We start from the raw sequence: 18,060 nt of genomic DNA on the forward strand, positions 1-18,060 counted from the left end.
CTGGTATCAGCGTAACACACTGTTTCTATGGGACACATTGCTGGTATCAGTGTAACATAGTGTTTCTATGGGACACATTGCTGGTATCAGCGTAACACACTGTTTCTATGGGACACATTGCTGGTATCAGTGTAACACACTGTTTCTATGGGACACATTGCTGGTATCACTGTAACACACTGTTTCTATGGGACACATTGCTGGTATCAGTGTAACACACTGTTTCTATGGGACACATTGCTGGTATCAGCGTAACACACTGTTTCTATGGGACACATTGCTGGTATCAGTGTAACACACTGTTTCTATGGGACAAATTGCTGGTATCACTGTAACACACTGTTTCTATGGGACACATTGCTGGTATCAGTGTAACACACTGTTTCTATGGGACAAATTGCTGGTATCAGTGTAACATAATGGAATTTGGATGATTAATCATCTTTCCTGGCACCTGAAGAATTGAACTATTTCCCCAAGCTACTGCCTGGGCTTTAGCTCAGCGGACTATCAGCACAATATTGTATAGCTCACAGACCCACAACTCAGGCTTGATATCTGCAGTCGTTCACATAAGCGTGCCAGCTTTGACAGAAGATGTCTCATGTGTGTGTCTGTGTGCGTGCGTACGCGTACTCGTGTGTGTGTGTGTGTGTGTGTGTGTGTGTGTGTGTGTGTGTGTGTGTGTGTGTGTGTGTGTGTGTGTGTGTGTGTGTGTGTGTGTGTGTGTGTGTGTGTGTGTGTGTGTGTGTGTGTGTGTTTTCTTCGCCACCCATCGCCACTCACCTGCAGACAGCGGTTTGACCTGCTTGAGGCCGTGTGACTGGGACAGCTTCTCAGAGAGCAGGAAGATGGGGCGCTGGATCAAAACAAACTTGTTGCCGACGTCCAGCTTCTGCTGAGAGAAGGTGAAGGCTCCCAGGCCTGCGATGTAGACCCCCTGGACAGGCAGGCAGGCAGACAGACAGGCAGACAGGCAGACAGACAGACAGACAGGCAGGCAGGCAGGCAGACAGACAGACAGACAGACAGACAGACAGACAGACAAACAGACACAACAAGTTGTCAACCAGTTCTCCTAGACCTGATGATGAATACAGCCGAAGGACAATCATGATAATGCCTCTACTATTTATGATAATCTCACTGAAAATTGGGCAATAAGATAGTTGCCAGCTTCAAATCAATGGTACATGCAAAATAGTCCAATTTCAGAGTTTATATTCATACACTATGACCAGGAGCGTCGCCATACACTACAGTAGCTCCACACCAAAAATGTAAAGTTAAACTCAATTCATTCCAATCCCAATTAAAATCCAACAGCTGTCTTTATTGGCTGACTGGCTCAGAGAGCAGCTCAGCCCGTGCCCTTTTCTCTCGTAGAAAGCAGAGAGCAGCCCGCAGCCCGCGCCCTTTTCTGTCGTAGAAAGCAGAGAGCAGCCCGCAGCCCGTGCCCTTTTCTGTCGTAGAAAGCAGAGAGCAGCCCGCAGCCCGTGCCCTTTTCTGTCGTAGAAAGCAGAGAGCAGCCCGCAGCCCGTGCCCTTTTCTCTCGTAGAAAGCAGAGAACAGAGACAGTGCCAGTTTGCTTCGCCAGGCAGCCGTTCAGTCAGTGCGCCGATGGCTTCGAGTTTGATGTCTGCATTTTAACTCCGCCTTGTAAACCTTGTTGTAATCTGATAGCCAGGGGTTGATTCTGCCTTGTAAACCTTGTTGTAATCTGATAGCCAGGGGTTGAATCTGCCTTGTAAACCTTGTTGTAATCTGATAGCCAGGGGGTTGATTCTGCCTTGTAAACCTTGTAATCTGATAGCCAGGGGTTGATTCTGCCTTGTAAACCTTGTTGTAATCTGATAGCCAGGGGTTGATTCTGCCTTGTAAACCTTGTTGTAATCTGATAGCCAGGGGTTGATTCTGCCTTGTAAACCTTGTTGTAATCTGATAGCCAGGGGTTGAATCTGCCTTGTAAACCTTGTTGTAATCTGATAGCCAGGGGGTTGATTCTGCCTTGTAAACCTTGTTGTAATCTGATAGCCAGGGGTTGATTCTGCCTTGTAAACCTTGTTGTAATCTGATAGCCTGGGGTTGATTCTGCCTTGTAAACCTTGTTGTAATCTGATAGCCAGGGGGTTGATTCTGCCTTGTAAACCTTGTTGTAATCTGATAGCCAGGGGGTGATTCTGCCTTGTAAACCTTGTTGTAATCTGATAGCCAGGGGTTGATTCTGCCTTGTAAACCTTGTTGTAATCTGATAGCCTGGGGTTGATTCTGCCTTGTAAACCTTGTTGTAATCTGATAGCCAGGGGGTGATTCTGCCTTGTAAACCTTGTTGTAATCTGATAGCCAGGGGTTGATTCTGCCTTGTAAACCTTGTTGTAATCTGATAGCCAGGGGTTGATTCTGCCTTGTGTGACGACCCTCCCACTCTGTCTACCGCTTTCTCTCTCTTTAATCTTGTTTCCTTATTAGGATGCTGGTGGGCGGAGTTGGGAGGGTCGTCAGCTACATGGGAAACACCTGGGCCCACTCTCCCAAGATAAATACACCACTTCCCCATTCATGGGGGAGACTCTCTCCAGGCAGATACCTTGACAGATTTGTTTGTGTTTCGGTTATGTTTCATGGTGCTTTTTGGTTGTTTGTGTTAGCATCTTTCAACACCCTGCATTATCACATTCATGCATGCAAAACACTCACTTACACTACTGATTACTGATTACACATCCCATTGTATATTATACCTAGTTTCGTTAGTTAAATAAATATATTTTGGTTACTCCTTATCTCCACGTGGTCTCCCTTTTGTTACGGGCTCTGAGCCGGTTCGTGACACTTGTAAACCTTGTTGTAATCTGATAGCCTGGGGTTGATTCTGCCTTGTAAACCTTGTTGTAATCTGATAGCCAGGGGGTTGATTCTGCCTTGTAAACCTTGTTGTAATCTGATAGCCAGGGGTTGATTCTGCCTTGTAAACCTTGTTGTAATCTGATAGCCAGGGGGTTGATTCTGCCTTGTAAACCTTGTTGTAATCTGATAGCCAGGGGTTGATTCTGCCTTGTAAACCTTGTTGTAATCTGATAGCCAGGGGTTGATTCTGCCTTGTAAACCTTGTTGTAATCTGATAGCCAGGGGTTGATTCTGCCTTGTAAACCTTGTTGTAATCTGATAGCCTGGGGTTGATTCCGCCTTGTAAACCTTGTTGTAATCTGATAGCCAGGGGGTGATTCTGCCTTGTAAACCTTGTTGTAATCTGATAGCCAGGGGTTGATTCTGCCTTGTAAACCTTGTTGTAATCTGATAGCCAGGGGTTGATTCTGCCTTGTAAACCTTGTTGTAATCTGATAGCCTGGGGTTGAATCTGCCTTGTAAACCTTGTTGTAATCTGATAGCCAGGGGGTTGATTCTGGCTTGTAAACCTTGTTGTAATCTGATAGCCAGGGGGTTGATTCTGCCTTGTAAACCTTGTTGTAATCTGATAGCCAGGGGTTGAATCTGCCTTGTAAACCTTGTTGTAATCTGATAGCCTGGGGTTGAATCTGCCTTGTAAACCTTGTTGTAATCTGATAGCCAGGGGTTGATTCTGCCTTGTAAACCTTGTTGTAATCTGATAGCCAGGGGTTGATTCTGCCTTGTAAACCTTGTTGTAATCTGATAGCCAGGGGTTGATTCTGCCTTGTAAACCTTGTTGTAATCTGATAGCCAGGGGTTGATTCTGCCTTGTAAACCTTGTTGTAATCTGATAGCCAGGGGTTGATTCTGCCTTGTAAACCTTGTTGTAATCTGATAGCCAGGGGTTGAATCTGCCTTGTAAACCTTGTAATCTGATAGCCAGGGGTTGATTCTGCCTTGTAAACCTTGTAATCTGATAGCCAGGGGTTGATTCTGCCTTGTAAACCTTGTAATCTGATAGCCAGGGGTTGATTCTGCCTTGTAAACCTTGTAATCTGATAGCCAGGGGTTGATTCTGCCTTGTAAACCTTGTAATCTGATAGCCAGGGGTTGATTCTGACTTGTAAACCTTGTTGTAATCTGATAGCCAGGGGGTTGATTCTGCCTTGTAAACCTTGTTGTAATCTGATAGCCAGGGGGTTGATTCTGCCTTGTAAACCTTGTTGTAATCTGATAGCCAGGGGTTGATTCTGCCTTGTAAACCTTGTTGTAATCTGATAGCCTGGGGTTGATTCTGCCTTGTAAACCTTGTTGTAATCTGATAGCCAGGGGGTTGATTCTGCCTTGTAAACCTTGTTGTAATCTGATAGCCAGGGGGTGATTCTGCCTTGTAAACCTTGTTGTAATCTGATAGCCAGGGGGTGATTCTGCCTTGTAAACCTTGTTGTAATCTGATAGCCAGGGGTTGATTCTGCCTTGTAAACCTTGTTGTAATCTGATAGCCAGGGGTTGATTCTGCCTTGTAAACCTTGTTGTAATCTGATAGCCAGGGGTTGATTCTGCCTTGTAAACCTTGTTGTAATCTGATAGCCAGGGGTTGATTCTGCCTTGTAAACCTTGTAATCTGATAGCCAGGGGTGATTCTGCCTTGTAAACCTTGTTGTAATCTGATAGCCAGGGGTTGATTCTGCCTTGTAAACCTTGTTGTAATCTGATAGCCAGGGGGTGATTCTGCCTTGTAAACCTTGTTGTAATCTGATAGCCTGGGGTTGATTCTGCCTTGTAAACCTTGTTGTAATCTGATAGCCAGGGGGTGATTCTGCCTTGTAAACCTTGTTGTAATCTGATAGCCAGGGGGTGATTCTGCCTTGTAAACCTTGTTGTAATCTGATAGCCAGGGGGTGATTCTGCCTTGTAAACCTTGTTGTAATCTGATAGCCAGGGGTTGATTCTGCCTTGTAAACCTTGTTGTAATCTGATAGCCAGGGGTTGATTCTGCCTTGTAAACCTTGTTGTAATCTGATAGCCAGGGGTTGATTCTGCCTTGTAAACCTTGTTGTAATCTGATAGCCAGGGGTTGATTCTGCCTTGTAAACCTTGTAATCTGATAGCCAGGGGTTGATTCTGCCTTGTAAACCTTGTAATCTGATAGCCAGGGGTTGATTCTGCCTTGTAAACCTTGTAATCTGATAGCCAGGGGTGATTCTGCCTTGTAAACCTTGTTGTAATCTGATAGCCAGGGGTTGATTCTGCCTTGTAAACCTTGTTGTAATCTGATAGCCAGGGGGTGATTCTGCCTTGTAAACCTTGTTGTAATCTGATAGCCTGGGGTTGATTCTGCCTTGTAAACCTTGTTGTAATCTGATAGCCAGGGGGTGATTCTGCCTTGTAAACCTTGTTGTAATCTGATAGCCTGGGGTTGATTCTGCCTTGTAAACCTTGTAATCTGATAGCCAGGGGTGATTCTGCCTTGTAAACCTTGTAATCTGATAGCCATGGGTGATTCTGCCTTGTAAACCTTGTTGTAATCTGATAGCCGGGGGTTGATTCTGCCTTGTAAACCTTGTTGTAATCTGATAGCCGGGGGTTGATTCTGCCTTGTAAACCTTGTTGTAATCTGATAGCCAGGGGTTGATTCTGCCTTATAAACCTTGTTGTAATCTGATAGCCAGGGGTTGATTCTGCCTTATAAACCTTGTTGTAATCTGATAGCCAGGGGGTGATTCTGCCTTGTAAACCTTGTTGTAATCTGATAGCCAGGGGTTGATTCTGCCTTGTAAACCTTGTTGTAATCTGATAGCCAGGGGTGATTCTGCCTTGTAAACCTTGTTGTAATCTGATAGCCAGGGGGTGATTTTGCCTTGTAAACCTTGTTGTAATCTGATAGCCAGGGGGTGATTCTGCCTTGTAAACCTTGTTGTAATCTGATAGCCAGGGGTTGATTCTGCCTTGTAAACCTTGTTGTAATCTGATAGCCGGGGGGTGATTCTGCCTTGTAAACCTTGTTGTAATCTGATAGCCGGGGGTTGATTCTGCCTTGTAAACCTTGTTGTAATCTGATAGCCGGGGGTGATTCTGCCTTGTAAACCTTGTTGTAATCTGATAGCCAGGGGTTGATTCTGCCTTGTAAACCTTGTTGTAATCTGATAGCCAGGGGTTGATTCTGCCTTGTAAACCTTGTTGTAATCTGATAGCCAGGGGTTGATTCTGCCTTGTAAACCTTGTTGTAATCTGATAGCCAGGGGTTGATTCTGCCTTGTAAACCTTGTTGTAATCTGATAGCCAGGGGTGATTCTGCCTTGTAAACCTTGTTGTAATCTGATAGCCGGGGGTTGATTCTGCCTTGTAAACCTTGTTGTAATCTGATAGCCAGGGGGTGATTCTGCCTTGTAAACCTTGTTGTAATCTGATAGCCAGGGGTTGATTCTGCCTTGTAAACCTTGTTGTAATCTGATAGCCAGGGGTTGATTCTGCCTTGTAAACCTTGTTGTAATCTGATAGCCAGGGGTGATTCTGCCTTGTAAACCTTGTTGTAATCTGATAGCCAGGGGTTGATTCTGCCTTGTAAACCTTGTTGTAATCTGATAGCCAGGGGTGATTCTGCCTTGTAAACCTTGTTGTAATCTGATAGCCAGGGGTTGATTCTGCCTTGTAAACCTTGTAATCTGATAGCCAGGGGTTGATTCTGCCTTGTAAACCTTGTTGTAATCTGATAGCCAGGGGTTGATTCTGCCTTGTAAACCTTGTTGTAATCTGATAGCCAGGGGTTGATTCTGCCTTGTAAACCTTGTTGTAATCTGATAGCCAGGGGGTGATTCTGCCTTGTAAACCTTGTTGTAATCTGATAGCCAGGGGGTGATTGAATTGGGAATTGAGAGGTGAGGGAGCCCTTGTTTTTGGTGACCGTTCGAAATAAAAAGCTATTTTATTGCTATTAAAATATAGGCTGTGATAGCTGTAGGCCTAATTGATATTTGTATTCATTTGCCCCGTAGGCTAATGCAATTCTGCTCTCATGTATTGGTATGAATATGAACACAACTCGTTCATGTATTGGTATGAACATAAACACAACTCTCTCATGTATTGGTATGAACATAAACACAACTCTCTCATGTATTGGTATGAACATAAACACAACTCTCTCATGTATTGGTATGAACATAAACACAACTCGTTCATGTATTGGTATGAACATAAACACAACTCGTTCATGTATTGGTATGAACATCAACACAACTGAACAACGTGCAGTTTACAGCATTGTCCCAAAATACACGTCCTGTTTTTGGCTTCAAAAACAATAATAATTGTAGACAATAACAAATGTACATTGTCATGCAGTGACAGAATGATAATTGACATAACTTCTTGCTGTAGGCCCTACTTCGTCATCATCCTCTGCCTGCATCCCTACCTGTAGCCTACCTGATCCCTACCTGTAGGGTACCTGTATCCTACCTGATCCCTACCTGTATCATACCTGATCCATACCTGTAGCCTACCTGATCCCTACCTGTAGCCTCCCTGATCTCTACCTGTAGCCTACCTGATCCCTACCTGATCCCTACCTGTAGCCTACCTGATCTCTACCTGTAGTCTACCTGAACCCTACCTGTAGTCTACCTGATCCCTACCTGTAGCCTACCTGATCCCTACCTGTAGTCTACCTGATCCCTACCTGTAGCCTACCTGATCCCTACCTGTAGCCTACCTGATCCCTACCTGATCCCTACCTGTAGCCTACCTGATCCCTACCTGTAGCCTACCTGATCCCTACCTGTAGCCTACCTGATCCCTACCTGTAGTCTACCTGATCCCTACCTGTAGCCTACCTGATCCCTACCTGTAGCCTACCTGATCCCTACCTGTAGTCTACCTGATCCCTACCTGTAGTCTACCTGATCCCTACCTGTAGCCTACCTGATCCCTACCTGATCCCTACCTGTAGCCTACCTGATCCCTACCTGTAGCCTACCTGATCCCTACCTGTAGTCTACCTGATCCCTACCTGTAGCCTACCTGATCCCTACCTGTAGTCTACCTGATCCCTACCTGTAGTCTACCTGATCCCTACCTGTAGCCTACCTGATTCCTACCTGATCCCTACCTGTAGCCTACCTGATCCCTACCTGTAGCCTACCTGATCCCTACCTGTAGCCTACCTGATCCCTACCTGTAGCCTATCTGATCCCTACCTGTAGCCTACCTGATCCCTACCTGTAGTCTACCTGATCCCTACCTGTAGCCTACCTGATCCCTACCTGTAGCCTACCTGATCCCTACCTGATCCCTACCTGTAGTCTACCTGATCCCTACCTGTAGTCTACCTGATCCCTACCTGTAGTCTACCTGATCCCTACCTGTAGTCTACCTGATCCCTACCTGTAGTCTACCTGATCCCTACCTGATCCCTACCTGTATTCTACCTGATCCCTACCTGTAGTCTACCTGATCCCTACCTGTAGTCTACCTGACCCCTACCTGTAGTCTACCTGATCCATACCTGTAGCCTACCTGATCCCTACCTGTAGTCTACCTGTCCCTACCTGATCCCTACCTGTATCCTACCTGATCCCTACCTGTAGTCTACCTGATCCCTACCTGTAGTCTACCTGATCCCTACCTGTAGTCTACCTGATCCCTACCTGTAGCCTACCTGATCCCTACCTGATCCCTACCTGTAGCCTACCTGATCCCTACCTGTAGCCTACCTGATCCCTACCTGTAGTCTACCTGATCCCTACCTGTAGCCTACCTGATCCCTACCTGATCCCTACCTGTAGTCTACCTGATCCCTACCTGTAGTCTACCTGATCCCTACCTGATCCCTACCTGATCCCTACCTGATCCCTACCTGATCCCTACCTGATCCCTACCTGTATCCTACCTGATCCCTACCTGTAGTCTACCTGATCCCTACCTGTAGTCTACCTGATCCCTACCTGTAGCCTACCTGATCCCTACCTGTAGTCTACCTGATCCCTACCTGTAGTCTACCTGATCCCTACCTGTAGTCTACCTGATCCCTACCTGTAGTCTACCTGTAGCCTACCTGTAGCCTACCTGATCCCTACCTGATCCCTACCTGTAGCCTACCTGATCCCTACCTGTAGCCTACCTGATCCCTACCTGTAGTCTACCTGATCCCTACCTGTAGCCTACCTGATCCCTACCTGATCCCTACCTGTAGCCTACCTGATCCCTACCTGTAGCCTACCTGATCCCTACCTGTAGTCTCCCTGATCCCTACCTGTAGTCTACCTGATCCCTACCTGTAGTCTACCTGATCCCTACCTGTAGTCTACCTGATCCCTACCTGTAGCCTACCTGATCCCTACCTGATCCCTACCTGTAGCCTACCTGATCCCTACCTGTAGCCTACCTGATCCCTACCTGATCCCTACCTGTAGCCTACCTGATCCCTACCTGTAGCCTACCTGATCCCTACCTGTAGTCTACCTGATCCCTACCTGTAGCCTACCTGATCCCTACCTGTAGTCTACCTGATCCCTACCTGTAGCCTACCTGATCCCTACCTGTAGCCTACCTGATCCCTACCTGTAGTCTCCCTGATCCCTACCTGTAGCCTACCTGATCCCTACCTGATCCCTACCTGTAGCCTACCTGATCCCTACCTGTAGTCTACCTGATCCCTACCTGTAGTCTACCTGATCCCTACCTGTAGTCTCCCTGATCCCTACCTGTAGTCTACCTGATCCCTACCTGTAGCCTACCTGATCCCTTCCATCTCTCACTATCAATCTTGCTTGTCCATCTTCCTCAGTTAAAATTAGATCTTTTTACAGATCTATCTTGCTGACAAAACGTCATGAAACATTGCTAAGTTATTTAGCTATAGTGTGGAATGTAATAATATAAAATAATCACACAGATAATCCACCTGCGTAGGTAACATAATAGTTCACCAGGGAAATGTTGCAGTCAATATTCTCAGAGCCACATCGTTTGTTGATACAATGCTTCAATATTCGCAGAATGTTTCCCTTCCATGGCGATGAAAGGAAATGCACAAATGAACTGGCGCACACATGAGGATCATCTCTGAATGAAGCAAGTGAGACAATGACACTGGCATGGTACACTGTAGGCTTACGAGCCGTTCGACAAGGTTGGCTTCATACAGCCTATAGCAGGGGCGTCTGCAACCTTTTTCATGTGGAGTGCCAATTTACAATTCATCCTACCATTTCTAAAGATCTGCGTACCAGTTATGATTTTCATATACGCATTGTAGGATACCTAACTGTGCCCAAAATATCTCTAACTGGCCACAAACTAAATCATTATATACAGTGCATTCAGAAGGTATAAAGACCTCTTGACTAATTCCACATTATGTTACGTTACTGTCACGTTCCTGACCTTATTTCCTTTATTTTGTCTTTGTTTAGTATGGTCAGGACGTGAGCTGGTTGGGCATTCTATGTTATGTGTTTCTATGTTGGGTTCTTTTCAATTAGCCTGATATGGTTCTCAATCAGGGGCAGGTGTTTTACGTTTCCTCTGATTGAGAACCATATTAAGGTAGGCTGTTCACACTGTTTGTTTGTGGGTGATTATTCCTGTGTCAGTGTTTGTGCCACACGGGACTGTTTTCATTCGTTTCGTTCATTTCATTCGTGTGTTCCTTCCTGTTCGTGCGTTCATGTTATATGTTCACAGGTTCAGGTCTGTTAACGTCGTTTATTGTTTTGTAGTTTATCAAGTGTTTTTTCGTGTTCGTCTTTCATTAATAAAACAAGTATGTATTCAAACCACGCTGTGTTTTGGTCCGATCCATGCTCCTCTTCAGACGAGGAGGAGGACGAGCATTACAGTTACAGCCTTATTCTAAAATTTACACAAAATACCCCATAATGACAAAGCAAAAACAGGTTTAAAAAATAAAACTGAAATAATACATTTACATAAATATTCAGACCCTTTACTCAGTACTTTGTTGTAGCACCTTTGGCAGCGATTACAGCCTCGAGACTTCCTGGGTATGACACTACAAGCTTGGCCCACCTGTATTTGGGGAGTTTCTCCCATTCTTCTCTGCAGATCCTCTCAAGCGCTGTCAGGTTGGATGGGGAGCATCGCTGCACAGCTATTTTCAGGTCTATCCAGAGATTTTTTGATCGGGTTCAATTCCGGGCTCTGGCTGGGCCACTCAAGGACATTCAGACACTTGTCCCGAAGCCACTCCTGCATTCTCTTGGCTGTGTGCTTAGGGTCGTTGTCCTGTTGGAAGGTGAATCTTCGCCCCAGTCTGAGGTCCTGAGCGCTCTGGAGCAGGTTTTCATCAAGGTTCTTTCTGTACTTGCTCCTTTCATCTTTCCCTCGATCCTGACTAGTCTCCCAGTCCCTGCCGCTGAAAAACATACCCACAGCATGATGCTGCCACCACCATGCTTCACTGTAGGGATGGTGCCAGGCATCCTCCAGACGTGATGCTTGGCATTCTTCAGACGAAGAGGAGGAAGGCTGCCATTACAGTAGCTGACTACTAGACAGAGGCACTATCCATTCAGCACCGCGTCACGGAGCTCCACTATTCCTGGAGGCGCTGTCCATTCAGCACCGCGTCACGGAGCTCCACTATTCCTGGAGGCGCTGTCCATTCAGCACCGCGTCACGGAGCTCCACTATTCCTGGAGGCGCTGTCCATTCAGCACCGCGTCACGGAGCTCCACTATTCCTGCACCGAGGCGCTGTCCATTCAGCACTGCGTCACGGAGCTCCACTATTCCTGGAGGCGCTGTCCATTCAGCACCGCGTCACGGAGCTCCACTATTCCTGGAGGCGCTGTCCATTCAGCACCGCGTCACGGAGCTCCACTATTCCTGGAGGCGCTGTCCATTCAGCACCGCGTCACGGAGCTCCACTATTCCTGGAGGCGCTGTCCATTTAGCACCGCGTCACAGAGCTCCACTATTCCAGGAGGCGCTGTCCATTCAGCACTGCGTCACGGAGCTCCACTATTCCCGCACCGAGGCGCTGTCCATTCAGCACCGCGTCACGGAGCTCCACTATTCCTGGAGGCGCTGTCCATTCAGAGGTGCTGAATCACGGGCGTGGCTTTAGCGCCCTTTCAAAAGTAGGTTTCCCTTTTGTAATTCGTGATAGTTTCCCGTTTGTATTTCGTGATAGTTTCCCTTTTGTATTTCGTGATAGTTTCCCTTTCGTATTTCGTGATATTCGTCATTCTTTAGTCGAGTTTGTTTGTCTTCATGCGTCCTTGTCGATTGTAGGCCTAAGTAAGTCTGACGTAGGCTATGCCTTTTATTTCAATGCATGTGTAGGATTTATCTGGCATCATTTGCATTCGCAGTCAGCTGTTTTATGCATCGGTTACTCAAGCAATCAAAAGCCCTTTTTACATCAGCAGTTGTCAGAAAGTGCTGTACAGAAACCCAGCCTAAAACCCCAAACAGCAAGCAATGCAGATGTAGAAGCAAGGTGGCTAGGAAAAACTCTCTGGAAAGGCAGGAACCTAGGAAGAAACCTAGAGAGGAACCAGGCTCTGAGGGGTGGCCAGTCCTCTTCTGGCTGTGCCGGATGGAGATCATAAGAGTACATGGCCATTAAGGCCAGATCGTTTCACACTGATGTCAGCGTTTGATGTCGGGCCTAGTTGTGACTTGATAGCATGTATTATGCATCTACTTCATGTTCACTGTATGTACCGTTCCACAAGTAAATGAGTCCATTTATGACGAGGTTGAGTAGTGGTTGACATTGTAGCCAGTGGTGTAAAGTACTTAAATAAAAATACTTTAAAATACAACTTAAGTCGTTTTTTGGGGTAGCTGTACTTTACTTTTCTATTTGTATTTTTGACAACTTTTACTTTTAGTCCACTGCATTCCCAAAGAAGATAATGTACTTTTTACTCCATACATTTTCCCTGGACAACCAAAAGTACTCGTTACTTTTCGAATGCTCACCAGGACAGATTTTTTCTCCAATTCACACAGTTATCAACAGAACATCCCTGGTCATCCCTACTGCCTCTGATCTGGTGGACTCTCTAAACAGAGAACATCCCTGGTCCTCCCTACTGCCTCTGATCTGGTGGACTCTCTAAACAGAGAACATCCCTGGTCATCCCTACTGCCTCTGATCTGGTGGACTCTCTAAACAGAGAACATCCCTGGTCATCCCTACTGCCTCTGATCTGGTGGACTCTCTAAACAGATAACAGCCCTGGTCATCCCTACTGCCTCTGATCTGGTGGACTCTCAAAACAGAGAACATCCCTGGTCCTCCCTACTGCCTCTGATCTGGTTGACTCTCTAAACAGAGAACATCCCTGGTCATCCCTACTGCCTCTGATCTGGCGAACTCACTAAACACAAATGCTTCCTTTGTAAATGATATCTGAGGTTTGGAGTTTGCCTCTGTCTGTCCGTGAAAACAATCAAACAAGATAATGGTGGCATCTGGTTTGCTTAATATAAGGAATGGATAATGATTTATGCTTTGAATTTTGAAACTTAAGTTTAGTTTTGCAATTACATTTACTTTTGATACTTAAGTATATTTAAAAGCAAATACTTTTAGACTTTTACTGGGTGACTTTCACTTTTACTTGAGTCATTTTCTATTAAGGTATCTTTACTTTTACTCAAGTATGACAATTGGGTACTTTTTCCACTACTGATTGTAGCCTACACGCGGTGATAATTAATGCCTGATGTAATTTTGTTTGTTTTTGCTCTTCATCCAATAGCATTTTAGAGTTATTGTGTAGAAATGGAATAAATGAGCTTCAACCTCCTAAAAACATCCTCCTTTGCTATACCCTCGGTTCAGCTGAACTGACTGACCACTGACTATGGCAATATCGACTTTCTAAAGTGCTCTCACCTTTTGCAAGGTCATCTGTCGCTCCACGAAAGATGACACGTTCGACCAAATGCTGTCAATGTCTGAAATAAAGGGGAAGATTTTTAGAACAATTTTCAGAAAATAAAAATTGCTTATATAGCTAAATGCTTTAAAAAATGACATGCACACCTTGATTCTAAATTGTGCAAAGTTTTCAAACAAATGCGCATAGCCTAGGTGTTTTCACGGTGCAGCAAGGTGGGCTATATCTTTTCTACTGTACAATAAAATAGGCTATAAAGTGTGTCCTGTCCTGACCGTTTTCTGAGAGCTGAGAGAGGGTTGGAAAGGACTTCCTCTCCGCCTCCGACACCACGGACAGCAAGTCGGTCATCATGACAATTAGAGCAAAAGATCTTTAAAAAAAAGAAAAGAAACCCAGAGTTGTTTCAACTCAATCCACGGACTTCCAGATTCGGCTCAATTCACCGATTTCCAGATTCTCTTCCGACTTCCAGATTCTCCCCCGCCGATAGCCCATTACGGTGCGTCTCCTCGGGTGATAAATCTCGATGGGAAATGCACCCGGGCGCGCAACTCCAACACTGACCTTGTTGCTACGAGCGACGTCACAATAGCCACTTGCACCCCCCGCAGCGACAGGCGCTGGGGCCAAAGTTTAGCCCTGCAGATTAGAAACTCCGTTTATTTTAACTTTAGCATGTCTTCTAAAAGCAAATAGGCCTGTATAATGACTTTAAGGATCCCTTCCGAGTTGAATCCAGATAGCTCATGTCATGAAAATTGTCACTGTATTTCTGAGACCGATTTAATCAAGAATGGTAGATGAGCAATTGCGCATTGGCAACCCTCTTGTGAAGCAATTTTCACTGCCCCCCAGCTATATCTGCTGAAACGTAATAAAGACGTACATTTGCGTCATTCAGCAGGCTTTTGAAGTAGAGTGTAAACGAGCACTTTGGCAGGCGCACAACTGACCGGGGAGTGAGTGTTGATTTTACGTGCTTTTGCTGTGATTGTTCATGTGAGTGTTTTGGGCTATTCGTGTCCCTCCATACATTTTTGGAATTTGGGTCATAAGTATAATAACACACACTGCAGTTAGGCCCGAATCTGACCCGCTTTTTAAATCGTTTTATTTTAGTAGCCAAGCCTAATTTTAAAAGGCTCTGTGCCTAATGTGTATATATTGAATGTGGACTGATTTTATATATTTTGTCATTTCAGAGCTGCATTGCCTAAAATGAATCACTCCGGGCCTGAGAAGCGCGAGCAGAAGTTCGTGCTCGACTGCATCGCTGTCAGTTCGGTTGCGCTCGGGTATGAACACCTGCGCCCCCGGCTCTGGTCGGTGCTCCCCGGGTACGACGCACGCAATGACCCCCACGCTGCGCGCTACACGACCATCCCGTCCGTGCAGAGGGTCCCGCAGAAGACCACCCCATCGGTGCAGAGGGTCCCGCAGAAGACCACCCCGTCGGTGCACAGGGTCCCACAGAAGACCACCCCGTCGGTGCAGAGGGTCCCGCAGAAGACCGAGAACAAGGAACTGAAGAGCGCCGCGGCCCAAAAGTCCCTAGACCTGAGGAACACTTCCGGAGCAGGTAGACTATTCTATTATATGATATTCTATTCTATTATATAAACTGTTCTATTCTATTGGCTGTTCTATTCTATTATTATTTTTATTTGCATTAAATGGGATTCATAATATGTCCCGTTTGACATCAAATTAGGTCCACAGAATCAGAGAAATAAGTTTACATTTACATTGTATATTTTGGTCATTTAGCAGACTTATCCACAGCTACTTTTTATACAGGTTGTGGCTTTTCTGGCCACCAGGGGGATATAATCAATGCAAGCCATTGCTTTGACCTATCGAAATAAGGATGGGGGAGATAGGCCTATAGGCTATGTGAAGTGGCAAACAGTTGGAGGAGACTGAAGAATAGGCTACAGTTATATTCTGAAGAAACTATTCTTTACCCTGCTGACATGCTCTTCTATTATATTCAATAAATCAATGTACTTTTATTTAGCAGTAGGTCTACATGGGATTCATAATCTATACAGCTTTTACATCAGTAGGTCTACATGGGATTCATAATCTATACAGCTTTTACATCAGTAGGTCTACATGGGATTCATAATCTATACAGCTTTTACATCAGTAGGTCTACATGGGATTCATAATCTATACAGCTTTTACATCAGTAGGTCTACATGGGATTCATAATCTATACAGCTTTTACATCAGTAGGTCTACATGGGATTCATAATCTATACAGGTTTTACATCAGTAGGTTTACATGGGATTTATAATCTATACAGGTTTTACATCAGTAGGTCTACATGGGATTCATAATCTATACAGGTTTTACATCAGTAGGTCTACATGGGATTCATAATCTATACAGGTTTTACATCAGTAGGTCTACATGGGATTCATAATCTATACAGGTTTTACATCAGTAGGTCTACATGGGATTCATAATCTATACAGGTTTTACATCAGTAGGTCTACATGGGATTCATAATCTATACAGGTTTTACATCAGTAGGTCTACATGGGATTCATAATCTATACAGGTTTTACATCATCACCATCATTGCTGAGAGTCACTGGTATAGGCTATCTTGTCTGTGCACCGGACAGGTCACTCCCGAGAGCAGGTGAGCAACCACAGTGGTCTCATGTCGGACATCAAGCCGCTGATAGGCTACAACGGGCGGTTTGGGTTTCGGCGCAACACGCCCAACCTCCGGCGGAACCCGTCCAGCTTCGGAGAGGTGACCACGTTCCAACTCCATTGAGTCCAGCAACCGAAAAGGCATCATCATCATTATGACGTTCCAATGAGCAACAATAAATGCGTCCAGAATGCCTCCCTATAACTTGATGAGTAATTATTTATGCCTGTATATCTCTGCTTAACGCTAGGGTGATAATATAACAATAACAATATGCTGTTCACAGACTGCTATAGCCTACCTTCACAGACTGCTATAGCCTACCTTCACAGACTGCTATATCCTACTTTCACAGACAATGGATTTCAGGTAGCACCATTGATGTACACTATATATACAAAAGTATGTGCACGAACTTGACTGGCCTGCACAGAGCCCTGACCTCAACCCCATTGAACACCTTTGAGATGAATTGGAACGCCGACTGCGAGCCAGGCCTAATCACCCAACACCAGTGTCCAACCTCACTAATGCTCTTGTGTCTGAATGGAAGCAAGTCCCCGCAGCAGTGTTCCAACATCTAGTGGAAAGCCTTCCCATTAGAGTGGAGGCAGTTATAGCAGCAAAGGGGGAACCAACTCCATATTAATGCCCATGATTTTGGAATGAGCAGGTGTCCACATACTTTTGGTCATCAAGTGTATTAGTTTACTATCACTAACCAGGTTTCCATCCACATTTTTACGATAATTAAGTAGACTACATTAAAACAATTACAGACCTGATGGAAACAGATTTTTTTGTAAACTTTCCAAATGTCCACAAAACAGAAATGCTTGACAAGGTGGGATCTTTTTCTGTCAGTAAAATTAATAATGCGAGAAATGTTATGGAAACGCTTTTATGAGCAAATATTGATATAATAACCATCATATCAAAGTAAATGGCGTCAACTATGACTTGTGTTGTCCTCCCATTATGACGTAGTAGAGAAAGCAGTTTTTTAGGCTACAGATTAAATACATGATGATTCATTTCACAGGGTCTGATTCAGTTTGGCTTCCGTTTGACAAATACAAATATTCTTGCTTTTATCCACAGCAATCTCATCATGTAGCCTACCCGCCCAGCCAGCCCGAGCTGTTGGCGAGAGCGCACGGGCCAAGACCAGAGTATGCACATACTGAATGCTATTTAACTCCAGTCTATATGTTGAGTTGAAAATGGGATGGAAACACATTGAACTTTAGATTTTTATTAGATACATGAAAACGCACAGATTTTCATCCACAAGTCGTGTTGGTGGAAACACCACTGGTGGGGTCATTTTCATTCAGTATCTCTAGTTTAAAAATGACGGATTATTATGGGGATTTTCTTTATTACGCTAATTAAAGGTAACTCACTCCACGATATAGCAGGGGATGTTAAACCATCACAAATAGACCTTTTCAGCTGTAGATTATGATGATAATGTCCAAAACTGCACTGAAGTCTAACAAAACATGATGATCGATGCTCTTTGACAAATACCCGCACGTTATCTGCGAACTGTTGACTAGAGCGCATGTGGCAAGAACGGAGTAGGCACATTTGCTATTTTATGCAACAGTTTTTGTC

At 44.9% G+C, this 18,060-nt stretch overlaps 2 protein-coding genes across 2 annotated transcripts in view; one reads left to right on the top strand and one right to left on the bottom strand.

Annotated features, from left to right (window-relative positions):
* LOC129859977 (coiled-coil domain-containing protein 81-like) overlaps window positions 1-14,394 on the bottom strand; it is a 38,486-nt gene extending 24,092 nt beyond the window's left edge. The window contains exons 1-3 of the mRNA XM_055930267.1: window positions 14,044-14,394; window positions 13,765-13,826; window positions 787-940 (exon numbers count right to left, since the gene is read on the bottom strand). Of these exons, the coding sequence (XP_055786242.1) occupies window positions 787-940; window positions 13,765-13,826; window positions 14,044-14,122 (295 nt within the window). The 5' untranslated portion in view covers window positions 14,123-14,394. The remainder of the gene's footprint in view (window positions 1-786; window positions 941-13,764; window positions 13,827-14,043) is intronic.
* Window positions 14,395-14,574: 180 nt separating this feature from the next.
* Window positions 14,575-17,421, top strand: LOC129859978 (uncharacterized protein C17orf98-like). Its single transcript, XM_055930268.1, has 3 exons — window positions 14,575-14,770; window positions 14,974-15,350; window positions 16,406-17,421. Exons 2-3 carry the CDS (start codon window positions 14,990-14,992, stop codon window positions 16,561-16,563), a joined length of 519 nt encoding a protein of 172 aa, XP_055786243.1. The 5' UTR covers window positions 14,575-14,770; window positions 14,974-14,989; the 3' UTR covers window positions 16,564-17,421.
* The last annotated feature ends 639 nt before the right edge of the window (window positions 17,422-18,060 follow it).

The sequence above is a fragment of the Salvelinus fontinalis genome, chromosome 7, assembly GCF_029448725.1.
Source record: "Salvelinus fontinalis isolate EN_2023a chromosome 7, ASM2944872v1, whole genome shotgun sequence".
Lineage (NCBI taxonomy): Eukaryota > Metazoa > Chordata > Actinopteri > Salmoniformes > Salmonidae > Salvelinus > Salvelinus fontinalis.